The sequence below is a fragment of the Myotis yumanensis genome, unplaced genomic scaffold, assembly GCF_028538775.1.
Source record: "Myotis yumanensis isolate MYYU_CA2020_CCGP unplaced genomic scaffold, mMyoYum1.0.hap1 SCAF_3, whole genome shotgun sequence".
NCBI lineage: Eukaryota > Metazoa > Chordata > Mammalia > Chiroptera > Vespertilionidae > Myotis > Myotis yumanensis.
The window spans coordinates 13,221,829-13,238,589 of NW_027223754.1; the positions used below are offsets into that span (position 1 = coordinate 13,221,829).

Below are 16,761 nucleotides of genomic sequence, written 5' to 3' on the forward strand. Positions count from 1 at the left end.
AGATATATTAAACTAAGTGGGGAGCAGGGCAGAAGGTGTGAATATTCAGTTGTTCAGTCAAAAGAGGAAATGCTTCAAAACCAAATAATTAATCTTTTAAAATAGTTCTCTAATTTCTGTATTCTTATTCCATAATATTCTTGTAATGTTATATGTATTTTTTTTTAAACCTGGCTTCCAGGGTTTCTTAAGCTTACATATTTTTTAAATAATGGTGTAACAAAAATTGTGGATGCTTGGTTATGCTTCGCAGGAGATGAGTAAATTAGAGGAGCGTGTGCACAATGCATCAGCAGAAATTATGTCTATGAAAGAAAAACAAGCACATTTGGAACAGGAAATAAAAGGAGAAGTGAAACTATTGAACAACATCACTAATGATCTCAGACTGAAAGATTGGGAACATTCTCAGACACTGAAAAATATCACTTTAATTCAAGGTAAAATACCTTCTTTTCTTTCAGAAAATGATATATTAAAATGTAATGATACACATGAGATTTGATCTTCAAAATCCTATGACTTAAAATAGTTTTTGAGCATACATTTACTACAAATATCTATAGAAAGAAATCTTCAGATCATATTAGGACATGGTAAGCTAACAGTCTCCTGGTATCCTTTAAATAGAAAGGGATAAAAAAAAGAAATCTCAAGTTCTAATGAGTCATTGTTCCAAGTTTTCTGTAAGGCACAAAGTTCTCTATCTGTCTATAAATCAAGCTTGTTAATTCTCTTTTTCAAACTTCCAGATTCTTTCTTATGTTTTACACTATTGTATTATTAATTAGAAAAGTTTTTGAACTCTCCAAAAATAAATGAATTTGTCCATTTCTTTTTCATTTGTTTATAAAGCCAGGTGAATTTGCAAATTAGTATTTTTACACTAGCTTCTAATTATTTACATTTTTAGTATTTTTCATATTTACTTTCAACCTTTGGTATTCTTTTGTTTAGGTTCATCTCTCATAAAGAACAAGTCCCAGAAGACTATATAGAGTACATTTTTGTTTCCAATGCTTACAATTCAGAAAACGTAAATAATCTATATTTATAGATATATACATATGCAATAAGAAAGCTTATTTTTTAAATGCAGGGAAATGAGACATACAAACTTCATGTTATCTTTTTAACTATCTTTGAAAAGGAAGTAGAAGAATGAGTCTGGTAGAATGTAGATTAGATACCTATTTCTTGGATTGCAGGGATGTTCTCTTTATTACTGTGCAGTATAGCTTACTTATAGAGAACACGTATATATTCTTTAATAATTACATTAAAATAGATGATAAAGAAAATTTTCATTAGTCAGCTTTCGCTCTAACTACACTTTAGATTTCAAATAAAGATCCTAAACTTTACAAATCCAAATCTAAACCGTTGATTCTTGAGCATCTCACTCTATCCACTCCCAAATCTGTTGCTTTCCCGGTCTTATCTGTTGGTTGTATCATTGTTCAATTTGTTACTCACTCAAACATCTTGGAGACTATCTTTGACATTTTCCTCTCACTCCCTACATCCAATCCATCTATGAGTCCTGTTAACTCACAATATTTCAAATAAAATTCATTTTCACTATCTCATCTGCTACTATTCTAATTCAAGCAACTATACTCCAGTTCAATGTACTCCATCAGCTTCCTAATTGTTTAGCCCAGGGGTCCTCAAACTACGGCCTGTGGGCCACATGCAAATACAAATATTGTATTTGTTCCCGTTTTGTTTTTTTACTTCAAAATAAGATATGTGCAGTGTGCATAGGAATTTGTTCATAGTTTTTTTTTAAACTATAGTCTGGCCCTCCAACAGTCTGAGGGACAGTGAACTGGCCCCCTGTTGAAAAAGTTTGAGGACCCCTGGTTTAGCCAAACTGTACTCTTAATTCATTCTACATAATTTAGAGCAAAAGAGTGCTATCAAAAAATATCATTAGCCTGGCTGGGGTGTCTCAGTGGTTGATAGTTGGCCCATGTACCAGGAAGTTATGGTTCGATTCCAGGTGAGGGCACATTCCAGGTTGCTGGATTGATCCCCAGTAGGGGGCATTGCAGGGGGCAGCTGATCAGTATTTCTCTCATTGAAGTTTCTATCTCTCTATCCCTCTCCCTTCCTTTCTCTCTAAAATCAATAAAAACATACCTATAATAATCTATAATAATAAAAGCATAATATGCTAATTAGGCCAGATAGCCAAACGTCCTTCTGGACAACCTTCCGGACGAAGCCAGGGGCTGTGAGGGCTGAGGCAGCCGCCGCAGTTACCAGGGCTGAGCCCCTTGCACGAATTTCATGCATCAGGCCTCTAGTAAAAGCATAATATGCTAATTAGACCAGATGTCCTTCCGGACGAAGCCGGGGCTGCAAGGGAAGCCCGGGTTGCAGGTGCCGGAGGGTAGCCGGTGCCAGCAACCAAGGAAAGGAAGGCTTACTCTTACATGAATTTCATGCATCAGGCCTCTAGTTTAAAAATATAATTAGACCTTTCCTCTCTCAAGCAAAGATGGTCCAATATCTCCCTATTGGACATGTAAGAAAATCTAAACTTCTACTTGGTCTGGCACCCATCTCCTTATCTGCCCTTATTTTCTAATTTTCCCTCTGTCTAGCTTATAAATCTAGAAGAATGAAAATGCCATTAAAAGCTGTGAGTTAAGCCCAGACCCTGTGGCTCAGTTGGTTGGAGGGTTCTCCCATACACCAAAAGGATTCCTCATCTGGACACATACTTAGGTTGCAGATTCAGTCCCCAGTCAGAGTGTGTGTGGGAGGAAATCAATCAATGTTTCTCTCTCACACCCATGTTTCTCTCTCTCTCTCTCTCTCTCTCTCTCTCTCTCTCTCTCTCTCTCTCTTTCTCACCAATAAGAACATATTCTTATGTGAGAATTTTTTAAAAAAGTGTAAGTTAATAGGGAGGAAGTGCTAGTTTCACCTGTTGCTATCTGCAATCAGCACTAGACTCTCTCTGTCCACTCCTTCTTGGCTCCACTCAAAATCACCTTTTTAGAGATGAGTTCTCCCTTCCTCATTCTCATTCTCATTCTTCTCTCCATCTCTCTATCTTTATTTACTTTAAGTTCCTCATAGTACCTATGGCTATATGAAATTGTTTTCCACTTTCATTTGCTATTTGTTTATTATATATCTTTCAATAGAATGTGAGCTCCAGGAAGTTGGGTCTTGTCTCTCTTACACTCTGTCTTTTCTAGCACCTGTTAGAGCACCTGATATATAGTGGGTGAGCAACTATATGTGTATTGAATGACTATGTGAAACTAGAACTTTTGTTTTCATTTTTAGTACTATCTCGTCAAGTTACACTTTGTAATGGCAATGGCATTCTTCCAAGTTTCCAAGATAGAACATTTAATTATTTTTTATTCTTTCTCCCAAGGCAATTGGTTCTTATGTTCTACCCTTTATATTCTTGTGTAAACTGTTTTTATTACTGCTCTGCAAGACTATTGAAATAGTCTCCCAATCATTTCCTGCCTCAATCCTTCACACTATAATCCTTTCTACATTCTTGTTAGAATGCAGTGTTCCTGAAGGGAACCTAGATTACAAAAAGCCACTCACTGCCTCCTCATTAGACATACAGTATATGTCTCTTTTTAGCATTTAAAGTATTGTGTAATGTGTTTCTTAACTATTTTTTAATGTCTCATGCTCTCCTTTTCTCGTTTTGATCCAAAATATTTCAATTGATTTTACTGTGATTATAACATACCCAGTACTTTCATACATCCTGCCTCGGGTCTTTTCCTTCACTTGAAATAATATCTTTCCTCTTCTATTAGTATCTGAAAATATCTACCATTCAATGTCCATCTAATACGTTAGCTCTTACGTGAAGCCTTCTCTGGTTCCACCATAGTAATACTGCTGCTGACATTTATATTTTGCTTAATATTGAACAGTATTTTTTTCACAGGAGTATTCTTAATATGATTGTCATATATAAAAGTATCTCATATTACCTTGTAGTGAAATGTTAGATCTTCTTGGAAACAATAAGTTCCTTATAATAAAGGACTATTTCTATATTCTTTGTAGCATCTAGCCATAAAATACATTTATAAATAGATATTTATTAAACTACAACCCAGAAATATACACTGAGTGGCCAGATTATTATGACCACCTGACTTTTGTAGGCAAATTAGCTATAATTTCACACTGACGTTGCCAGAGGGCCAGACCATTATAAATAGGGAAGCAGGTTGTTTACCAGTAGAAGTGATTTTTTTCTGAAGATATGGGTAAACAATGCGATTTAACAGTCTTTGAATGTGGAATATATTTGAACGTGAGTGGCCAGATTATTATGACCACCTGACATTTGTAGGCAAATTAGCCGTACACTGCATCATATGGGATATGGAAGCCGAAGGCCTGTTCGAACGCCTTTGATGTCTGCAGTTACCAAGATAAAATGTCTCCAATTCACACAGGAACACAAGGATTGGACAGTCGAGCATTGGAAAAAAGTCATGTGGTGCGATGAATAACATTTCCATTTGCATCATGCAGATGGCAGAGTGAGAATTTGGCGGAAACAACATGAAAGCATGCACCCCACATGCATGAGTACAACCCTTCAAGCTGGTGGGGGCAGTGTTATGGTTTGGGGCATGTTTTCCTGGCATGATTTGGGCCCTTTAATTCGTGTGGAACAAAGTCTGAATAGCACCACATACCTGAGTATCGTTGCTGATCAAGTTCATCCTATCATGTTGATGGCATATCCCAATGGAGATGGCTTCTTCCAACAAGACAATGCACCGTGCCACGGTGCTCGTATTGTGCAAGAGTGGTTTCAAGAACATGAGGGAGACTTTACCTTGCTTAGGCGGCCCCCACAATCACCAGATCTCAATCCAATTGAGCATTTGTGGGACAAAGTTAAAAGAGCCATCAGGCAGCTGGTTCCACACCATCAAATGTCACAGAACTGGACAGTGCTATCCGTCAGGCGTGGTGTCAGATTCCTCACATCACTTTTCAACATCTCGTGGCGTCAGTGCCAAGAAGAATCGCTGCAGTATTGAAGGCAAAAGGTGGCCCAACAAAGTACTGATGGGGTGGTCATAATAATCTGGCCACTCAGATTTATATATCCTATGTTCAAAGGCTGTTAAATCGCATTGTTTACACATATCTTCAGAAAAAAATCACTTCTACTGTCATGGTAAACAACCTGCTTCCCTATTTATAATGGTCTGGCCCTCTAGCAACTTCAGCGTGAAATTATAGATAATTTGCCTACAAACGTCAGGTGGTCATAATAATCTGGCCACTCAATGTATATTTTATAAATTAATGAGTTCTTTATCATTTGTGGGTTGTAGGATCATATCATTACTTTCTGTCCTTTTCTTTATATTAACAATTGCTAAATAACTATAAAAATAAAAGAAATGAAAATGTTTTAATACATTTCTCAGCTAATTATAGTAATTAGAGTTTAAAGGACTAAATTATTAAAATGGTAAACAATTTGGTAGAGAGTGGGGGACAACATGACTTAAGTAGGTGAACACTGAGGCAGGAAGCTAAGAGAAATAAAATATGTCTCAGTAGTGAAAAAAGATAACATAATGCTCACTTGGGAAAATGTTAATGTATTTTTCCAGCACCTAAAAGCAAAATCCAAATATATATATTTCATGGTAGGGAAGAAGAATAAGCAATTGGTGGTATTTAAATTTGGATATTTGTGTGCAATTAATTATTGGAATTTAAAAATAGATTGATGTGTCTTTAGCCACTATAGAGGAAAAATTAATCTCAGGAATAATGGAAGAACAGATGTCAAAAATGAACTCAATTAAATTTGGAATACTATAGCCTAGGCCAGTGGTCAGCAAACTGGCTCACGAGCCACATGCGGCTCTTTGACCCCTTGAGTGTGGCTCTTCCACAAAATACCACGTGCGGGTGCGCACGTACAGTGTGATTGAAACTTCATGGCCCATGCACAGAAGTCGGTATTTTGTGGAAGAGTCACACTCAAGGGGTCAAAGAGCCGCATGTGGCTAGCGAGCCACAGTTTGCCAACCACTGGCCTATGATGTCAGGAAAGAAGGGTTCTAGTTTTGGTTTTACCCAATTAGCTTTAAGACCTTGAATAACTCACTTTCTCTGACCCTCTACAAGTATGTTTGACTAAACAATCTTTAAGGCTTTTCCAGATTAAACATATCTAAGTCGGTGAGCATGAACACTGGAAGAATATTAAAAAGGGGGCAGGTGTAAGTAGTTAGAGCCTACTTAACATTTGATCTCAATATGAGGCAAGATTGAGAACAAAATAAATAATTTGTTATCATAATGATTAGGACATGAAGCATAACTACAAATTTCAGCAGATATTGTTAGTGCTATTTTATCATCTGAGGATTTAAAATAATGATATGCCTGCATTGAGTATCTTCCCCCTGGTGGTCAGTGCATGTCATAGCGACCAGTCATTCCTGGTTGGTATGCCTTTAGGGTAAATTTGCATATTACCCTTTTATTATATAGGACTATAGGCCCTGTGCACAAAAATTTGTGCACTCGGCCGGGGGGGGGGGGGGGGGGGGGGCGGGGGGGCGTCCCTCAGTCCGGCCTGTGCCCTCTTGCAGTCTGGGACCCTTCGGGGGATGACCACCTGCTGGCTTAGGCCTGCTCCCCAGGGGATTGAGCCTAAGCTGGCAATCAGACATCCCTCTGGCAGCCCGGCAGCCCTCGGGGGATGTACACTTGCCAGCAGGGAGCAGACCTAAGCTGCAGTTGGATATCCTTAATGCTGCTGAGGAGGCGGGAGAGGCTCCCACCACCACCACTGTACTGGCAGCCATCAGCCTGGCTTGTGGCTGAGCAGAGCTCCCCCAGTGGGAGCTCACTGACCATGAGAGGGCAGCTTCTGCATTGAGTGTCTGCCCCCTGGTGGTCAGTGTGTGTCATAGTGACCAGTCATTCCCAGTCTTTCTGCTGTTAGGGTCAGTTTTCGTATTACCCTTTTACTATATAGGATAGAGGCCTGGTGCACGGGTGGGGGCCGGCTGGTTTGCCCTGAAGGGTGTCCCGGATCAGGGTGGGGGCCCCCCTGGGTGCTTGGCCAGCCTGGGTGAGGGGCTGATGGCTGTTTGCAGCTGGTCACACCCCCTTCAGGGTGGGGGTCCCCACTGGGGTGCCTAGCCAGCCTGGATGAGGGGCTGATGGCTGTTTTCAGACTGGCCACACCCCCTTTAGGGTGGGGGTCCCCACTGGGGTGCCTGGCCAGTCTGGATGAGGGACTGAGGGCCATTTTCAGGCTGGCCGGCGACTGAAGCTCCCAGCCTCTCCTTTTTTTCTTTTTTTTCTTTTTTTTATTCTGGGATTTATTTACCTTCTATAATTGAAACTTTGTTGCTGTCACTGGAGCTAAGAGCCAGGCTCCTGCTCGCTCCAGCTCTGTGGCCACGGCCTGCTGAAAGCAGGTATCTGGGGTTTGTTTAGCTTCTATAATTGAAATTTTGTTGCTTTCGGAGCTCAGAGCTGGGCCACAGCAGGCAGGGAACCTTGGCTTCCTCCATCACTGGAGCAAGCAAGCCTCCTGCTCGCTTCAGCTGCGTGGCTGTCAGCTGCCATCTTGGTTGTGTTAATTTGCATATCTCGCTGATTAGCCCATGGGATGCGTAGCAAAGGTACGGTCAATTACCATGTTTGTCTATTATTAGATAGGATGATGCATCTGGTTTGTTTCTTCCTCTTGGAGCTGATAAAATTGCTACGTGTTTTGCTTTAAAGGTAGGAAATGGTATTTTTGCCCTGTGCACTCTGTATAGAAGAGATAATACTAGTTAGGATACCTTTAGGTTCTAAAGACATTCTCAGCACCATCATTCTAAAGAAGTGATCACCACATATCTTATATCTGTTTTACTGGGCACAAAAAATTCAAATGACTGTGTAAGTGTTGCTCTAAGTCAATACTCAGGGACACCTTGGAAATTGTGAGGCCAACTAGTCATTAATATTCCCTGCACAGCCCCTCCAATCATATATATATCATACTTAATATTTTACTTGAAAAACTATTCCTTTATTCATTTTCACCTGCCTGCCATTCCCCACATCTCTCCCACTTATCCAAAATTCTCTTTCGTGTCATTCTATTCAGTGTTCAAAATATCCTGCAAATCCCACTCCCTCAATAAAGCCTTTTCAAATATTGCTACCCGTGCTGATCTGACCCTACCAAATATCTGAGTTTGTCACTTTCAACATTGTTTAGGTTGTCTAGTATGTGTGGTTTTGTTTCCCTTGAGGGTATCTGTCATGAGTTATAAGTCCTTACTTATACATTTCCCACACAGTATGGAACTCAATACAGTGAATTATGCCAAGCATGTGCATAATACTACTGTGGGTTTGTGCCATCATTGACTCATTGTCTCTTCTCTGCCCTCAGCTTCTGAGAACCTGGAAGAGTGCTAGGCACACATAAATACTTATACATAATTAGGTTGTCTAATTTAGGGCTGGCTCATTTTTACCAGTATAGGGCATTGCATTACTCAATATGGGTATGCTTCCTTCTTATTTATTCTTCATTATTGTGTAACAAATAACAGACTCTGGATTTACTTATACAGTTGTCTTAACAAATAAGTTCATTTTCCTATGTTTTAAAACTATGATCAGTAATTGTAATTTATTTTTTAAAGGGCCACCTGGACCCCCAGGTGAAAAAGGAGATAGAGGCTTCATTGGAGAAACTGGTCCACCAGGCCTTCCGGGTCCAATAGGTATGATAATAGAAACTACTTAGTCATATACACATCCATGTATGTGCGCAGTGTGTGTATACATTGAAGGGCACATTACCTGTTCCAGCAGCCTAATCACTATAATGTACTGAATGGCAAACACTGATTCGGAAGAAAGTTAAATGCTTTAGCCAGAGCAACCACATGGGGTGGTTCACAAACCTCATAAATGTAGGGAGTCTCTGTACCATGGGCTGAAGACAGTATATGGCAGTGATCTAGGTTTAGATCACATGTGAAAGAGAACATGAAAATCATCTTCACTTTAAATATATTTGTAAGTTATCTGGTTTTTGAGATACAAAAATATTCATTAATATAAGTCAAAAGCAAGTTCGCTTATATTTCTTGTATAGCCCTTAAGTGGAATATATCTGCATAAACCTATGAAATCCAAATGCAAATATTGACTAGAATGCAGGTGATTTTTTCCTGTGCTGACAGACATTCTCTGTATTTTAGTTAGAGCAAAACTGTTTCAAATGATTTTTCTCTGTCTATGTTATAATATTGAAAGCAATATTTTGAAAGAAGATAGTAGAAGACAGAGAAGGCGAAAGAGCATAAACTTTCTTCGATCTCAAGAAAATAAAGAAGACAGCAACAATAACATGATTGTCATGTTATTCTTGGCTAGAAATCAAATACCCACATGTTTTTTGAAAGTGGGGAGTATATTGCATGGTCTAATTATAACGAGATGGTTTGTGCTGACAAAAGTGTCTAAAGATCATGTACTTCATCTTATTTTTCTGTCTTCTGATTATATGAAATACTATTTTTTCCAATCAATGTATTGACCACCCCAGGTGACATCAGAAAAATAATTTTTAAAAATGAAAAGCATGGATTTTACACCTACCTGACCTTTACATCATTGTGTTTAAAAACTCATCATATGAGGTTTATGTGAGAAAAATTTTAAAAATCATTTCTAAAAAAAAATACCTGTGTGCATTTGAAAGTACTGTCAGGGAAGATTCTTTATTCAGAAAAGTCTTTCTACTTGACTAGCATTAAGCAGATCTTAATAATGGTGCATTAATGGCCTAAGCAGGTGAAGTAACCAGTAGTAGTCAGCTGCCAGAGCTGCTATTGTCAGAGGCCTGTCAGCTCCTCCATCACAGAGTACAATTGTCACAGCTTTATAATTCAGCCATAAAAGTGGAGAATGGGTTACAACTTGCCCTGCAAAGCCTCATCTGGGAGCATCTTCTGCAGCTCTTTCTGAACTATGGATGCATGAAACACAAAGAAGGATTTACAAGCCTTAGCTCTAGTTAATACCATAAACAAATGCCATGGCAAAGCTGCTTTGATTCTTGTAGTGAGAGCTTAGTCTGTTGCTGTTGGTACTGCTCATTTACCGGTACACAAATAGGCATTATACAGGCCCTCATAACAGAAAGATTTCATTTGTTGGGGTGATAAGTGGACTCTTTTAGATGGTTAGGTCTCCACTTGGTTTGGTGTACTGTCGCAGAAGTACCCAAGTCATCAGGCATCTCTCTTAATGAATTCCTCCTTCCTTAATTGCCGCATTCTGTTTTGTCCTCTGCCAAATTGCCAAACTGGCCATAGTTGGTACTGGAATAAAGAAGTTAAGAATATATAATGGACTGTCAGGATAATTCTACTTCCTGATTTGAGCAAGTTTATTAAAATTCCACCTACACATCTAATGAAACCCACTAAACTCAGCTTGACAAAGTCAAAGTCACTTAGACTCACACCAATAATATGAAAATCTGAGAAACTTAAGTGGTTGTGCTGGTGGTCTTAAGTAATCAATACCATCACAATTTTACTCATGTACGGGGTGGATATTATGCTAAAATATGCTTTACCTCAAAATAATATGATAGAAATTTATTCAGAGTGTCATTTCCTCGGAGTTATGCCTGGGAGAAGGACCTATTATTGCCTTTTACTCGAGATACTCTTCTTTCCCTGTGCCTGGTGCTTCACAGGCCTCTGTGGATCCCGTGCACAGAAATGCAGTTTCTGCCTTCACAGAACTTACAGTATGATAAGCAATTACATAAGGGTGATGAGTGTCATAATCAAGGATTCCTGATCTCACATGAGATTTTGGGGGGGCCACTTTTAGGGTTATTTCATCACATTGGGAATGCTTTGAAGAACACCTCCTAGTTCCTATAGAAACCTCTTGGTAGCCTTTCTTCCCATTATGGGATCAAAGGGGAGCCTGACCTGTAGGCACAGGAGGTACAACCTTCATAAGATGCCTTGAGGGAGAACCAAAGACTCATTGGCTGCAAAATTCTCATCCACTGGGGCTGTTGACTTTCCTTATGTGGTCTGTATTTTCCACCATGGAATCATGCCTCTGGAGGATAAATGAACCCTAGCCTCATGTTGGATATTGGAGTACAGGAACCATATGGTATCTGACTTTATTTCCAGGCATGTCTTTATTCCAGCCCACTCCTACTGCCGGACTGACCTACAGACGCCCCGCCTCAGGCTTCCTCAGGACAGTGCTTGCTAAATATACATGTTGTGCCAATGAATTAAAAAAATGGCACTGCTAACTTTGTACATATCATTAAATAAAACTAAATTTAGCAGTCTTCACAAAAGGCTGGTGAAGTAATAATTATATTACTATAAAGGAGGAGGAGGAGGAGGAGGAGGAGGAGGGCGAAGAAAGCATTTATCATAAGGCAGGCACTTTTTCTAAGTGTTTTACATGAATTAGCTCTTTTAATAATCACATCAAGCTTGTGATATAGGGACAAATAATATACCATTTTATAGATGCCACGAAGGTTAAGTGGCCTGCCAGAGATCAAGCAGCAGCTAAGAGGCAGGGCCAGTATTTGAACCCAGATGGACAGGACTACAGGTTCCGTGTTCTTAACCAGTCAGCTAGACCACAGAAAGAAGCCAGAATGGAGAGCTAGGGACCCAGGATGTGTGGCTCATGGTCAGACCAGCGTTATATAAACAACTGGATCTCTCTGTCTTCTGTTCCTGCCTCTATAAAATGACAGACTTGAATCAAATGAGGTGTAAGGCCCCTTAAAAGATGTCATAGCTGAGATTCTGTGTAAAATGTACTTGTGTTGCCTGTGGATTAGAGGCAGGTGCCAGATCCTTTCCTCTTGCCACAGATTATTGCAGAGAATTAGTTAATTGACCTAAAAGGCTCAGAGAATCTGATCTCTTGGAATAAAATTCAATAGTGGTGCTTATATGTAGAGGTCACATTTTCAGACATCATTAAACAAACCATTGGGCAATATGGAGTCGGCTTAAACATCCCATAATAGAGGCCTGTCAATTGAGTAATTTCTATCACACGTGCTTTTTTTGAGTATCACACGTGCTTTTTTTATGGATTCATTTGTTCACTTATTGAGAAGGTAACATACTCTCTGGTTGAACAGCTGTATTCTGAAGGTCACTCTGATGTACTCAGTGGGCCGTCATTGGAGAGGCTCTTTCTGATCCCCAGAGGCATTCTCTATTACATTTCTTTGTTTTCCTAAAATTTTAATCTCCAAAATTACCTCCAATGTTTATCTGTTAACTTTGGTACCATCTGTCTCCACACTGGAAGATCTGTTTGGATAAGAGCCTTTATAACTCCAGAATGGGCAGGGACTGGAACAATATGCATGCTCAGTATGTTACGGTTGGATTAATGGAGAAAATGGTCAACATGGGAGTCACCAGTGAGTGGCACTCTATAAAAAGTGAAGAGTGTTCTAAGATAAAGAAAAATAAAAAGTTCAGAGTCAGTTTTTATTTGTAAATTTGAGAGACAGATCTTAATACTTGCAAGTGCAAAGGTCTGACTGCCTTGCTTGGAGAATGAAGAAAGGTATAAATATTAACCTATCAGCCTGTTTTGAGAACTGATGTCAGGTCTTTTTTAGGCTGTATGCTATGTATACAACTATGTATATGCATACTGTGTATACACCATATATATATACACACACACACACATATACTATATATGAAATCTATCTATATATGTGCATATATATATACCAGTATATATACAATATACCAACATATATAACATAGTATATATTGTATAATTAAATAAAATAGAGATGTCCTGACTTTACTAATATTTCTAAACATATTTTATCATTTTATTGCTTTGAATATCTGCTTCATGCCTGTTGGAATTCAACTTTTACACAAGGTTGAATAATACTTCTAACTAATTATAATAATATACTTCTTAAACTGAATATTTCTTAGAGAACAGTTAGCCAAAATTTAGGCTTCTATATGATGAACTTTAAGAAAATATCTTTTAATGAATTAAATATGTATAAGCCCTGACTCCTGGAACTTGTAAACTGGTGGCAGTATATTAAGAGATTGACATTGGCAAAAGATTTATAATTATTTTTTCATAATATGCTTCCCAATGTGCTCTGGGAACTGATAAACATACCTAAAATGGTATTTTTACCATAACTTATCTCAAGCTATTTGATTTCAGATGGAATATTTTATTCGATAGGAAAATATTTGCTTTTATATGCAGTTTTTGTAGTCAACATAGCAGGTTAGAGTGAAAAAACAACTGTGTGTGTGTGTGTGTGTGTGTGTGTGGAGTTACATTGTTGTTCTGGATTATAATGGAATATTTAAAACAATTTCATGAGAGCTAGAGTAATATATTCCAAAACTAGGAGCCTGATTTTTAAAAATAAATACTCTTTGATACTTCTCATTGCTTGAGCTGTGCTTTTTCTGGGCCAAATCTTAAGACTTCAATTTTCAGCTTATACATTTAAAAGTTATCATTATAGTTACAGCAAATCCTGCCATTTGAAGGTTCCTGATTAGATAACATAAGCCCTCTGGTTAAAACGCCAAGACTTTTTCCCCCTGATATGCTTTTATTTGTTTATTGTTATTTATTGAAAACCTACAATGTACTAATAACGTTACTACCTACTGTTTAGATGTAAAATGAATGTTTCTACTTACTGTATAGATATAGTATATGGAATTTTAGGAAAGATACTATTATTTGGAGAGTCAGCTATATCGTATTCATTAATGAAACTATATTGTTTCATTATACTCTGGAGTCTAATTGAAAAATGAATTATTATTTATTTCTTTTTTATTCATTAACCATGCAGGTCCTCCAGGTCTTAAAGGTGATCGTGGATCGATTGGCTTTCCTGGAAGTCGAGGATTCATAGGACCAGCAGGGAAGACTGGGAGGCCAGGTATTACGATAATGTATTTTCTTCATAGAATATGTAAAATAAATACTGGATCATAGGTATTTTTTCAGCTTCTTACATAACAATGGTCATCACAGTATGAATAGTATCCCTCAAATGCAGTATATTTAGTGGTCTGAAACATTTTGAAATTGATTATTATTCTCTTGAGGAAAGTTTCTATGTCCCAAAGGAACATAGTTAAACAACAACAACAGAGGATTTATAAACTCCACACAACCATAAATCACCATGAAGAATGGTATCTATTTTAGAACAAAGAGAGGGGAAAGACTGGCAAAGACAAACAAGCAAAGTATAAATATTGCTTTAACCAAAACCAGCCAAACCCTCTCAAGGTATAGTTAGGAAAACACAGATGAGCCTGAAATCCTATCCTATGCAAGATAAACTGCCTGCTGTTACATATTACTACTTAATAATCAACATTATTCATGTCATTTAAGGTTTATATACATGATGATATTATTTCTATTCCTTACACTAGTCAGTAGCTTAAACTTGAATTATGAACTTTGCACAGACATTTAGACTTGAACAGGTTTATTTTTTCCTAATTTAAAGTAAATTATGACCAAGAGAATATGATCTTTATCATTTTAAAAAAATAGAGTATGTTTTTTAGAATAGTTTTAGGTTTCTAGGAAAATTGCACAGAAAATATATACTTTCCATATGCCACCTATCCACGTACAGTTACCACTATTGTTTTTATTTTTTAAATATATTTTTGTTGATTTCAGAGAGGAAGGAAAGGAGGAGGGAGAAACAGAAAAATCAGTGATGAGAGAATCATTGATCGGCTGCCTCCTGCACACCCACTACTGGGGATCGAGTCTGCAACCTGGGCATGTACCCTGACTGGGAATCTAACTGTGACCTCCGGGTTCATAGGTCAAAACAAAAACTGGCCAGGCCAGTTACCACTATTATTCATAACTTGCCTTAGTGTGGTGCATTTGTTACAAATGACAAACCAGTATTGATACATTATTACTAATTAAAGTTCACAGTTTACATTAGGGTTCACTCTTGGTGATGTTCATCCTATGGGTTTAGACAAATGAATAATTGCATGTATCCACCATTATAATATCACTAGAGACCTGGTGCACGATATTCGTGCAGGTGGGGGGGGGGGTCCCTCAGCCCAGCCTGCACCCTCTCCAACCTGGGATCCCTTGGGGGATTTTCGACTGCTGGTTTAGACTTGATCCCACAGGGGACATCCCTCTCGCAATCAGGGACCGCTGGCTCCTAACCACTCACCTGCCTGCCTGCCTGATCACCCCTAACCTCCTCTGCCTGCCTGCCTGATCGCCCCTAACTGCTCTTCCCTGTTGGCCTTATCTCCCCTAACTGCTCTCCCCTGCCAGCCCGATTGCCCCTAACTGCTCTTCCTTGCCGGCCTGATTGCCCCTAACCACCTCTGCCTCAGCCCCCACCATCATGGCTTTGTCCAGAAGGACATCCGGAAGATGTCCGGTCTATCCAGTCTAATTAGCATATTACCCTTTTATTAGTATAGATACAGAGGAATTTTACTATCCTAAATATCTTGATATTTAGGACATCCTTACCCAGTTCCTTCTGAACCACTGATCCTTTTGCTACCTCCATACTTTTACCTTTTCCAGAATGTCATATAATTGGAGTCCAACTATATGTCATCTTTTTCGAGTGGCTTATTTCACTTAGCAATTTAAGTGAATGCATTTAAAATTCTGCATATCTTTTTGTGGCCTGATAGCTCTTTTTAACGCTCAGTATATTCTATTATATACATGTACTATAGTTTATTTATCCATTCACCAACTGAAGAATATCTTACTTTCTTCCAAATCTTGGCAATCCTGAAAAAAGATGCATTAAGCATACATATGCACATTTTTGTGTGAACATGAGTTTACCTAGAAGTGCAATTGCTGGATTGCATGGTAAACTTGTATTTAGCTTTGTAAAAAACTGCCAAACTGTCTTCCAAAGTGTATGTACCATTTTGCATTCCCACCAAAAGTGAATGAGAATTCCTATTATCCCAGATCCTCAGGCATTTGGTGTTGTTAGTGTTTTGGATTTTAGCAATTCTAATAGGTACGTTGAGGTATTTTTGTCACTGTCAGTGTTTATGGACTGCCAGTGGCATTAGGCTTCGAGGAAAATCAGCTGGCCACAAATATGCAACCTACACTGTCTCTACCAGAGACCTGAGTCCCTGAACTGAATGGTGTATTTAGGCACCAACCATCTCTAAAACCATCCAGCTTTAATCAGGCCTTTTTGGCATCCTGGGAAGAAGTGTTTGTTCATTTGTTAACTTGTTGGAAGTTATCTGCATCACTTAGGAATTGTGAATTTCCTATATGACAAGTTGGGTTCAGTAGAAAAGTATTTAAAAATCTTGAATTTGACAAAATTTCAAAGCTATTTATAGATTCTAAGAAAATTCAAAATAATTCTGTGAAGTGAGAAAACATATTTTATCTGTGAAACGGAATTTTTGGACTGGAAAACGCAGTGCTCCCCCTGGGCAGAATGGTTCCTGGGCTCTTTGTCTGTGTGAATCGAAGAATGAAAACCATGGACGGAAGGTGGTATAGCAAAGGCAGAAATTTACTGAAGAACAAGTACAGACTCCCATGTGTGGAAAGGGAAAGATTCTCACAGCACAGACTCCCACATGGGGTTGGGGAAAGAGTCCACTGAGC

The 16,761-nt window shown here is 38.5% G+C and overlaps 1 protein-coding gene across 2 annotated transcripts in view; it reads left to right on the forward strand.

Annotated features, from left to right (window-relative positions):
• Window positions 1–16,761, forward strand: part of MSR1 (macrophage scavenger receptor 1) — a 77,139-nt gene that overhangs the window by 28,958 nt on the left and 31,420 nt on the right. For both annotated transcript variants that reach the window (XM_070408296.1, XM_070408297.1), the window contains exons 5-7: window positions 254–440; window positions 8,703–8,783; window positions 13,946–14,035. In XM_070408296.1, the coding sequence (XP_070264397.1) occupies window positions 254–440; window positions 8,703–8,783; window positions 13,946–14,035 (358 nt within the window). The remainder of the gene's footprint in view (window positions 1–253; window positions 441–8,702; window positions 8,784–13,945; window positions 14,036–16,761) is intronic.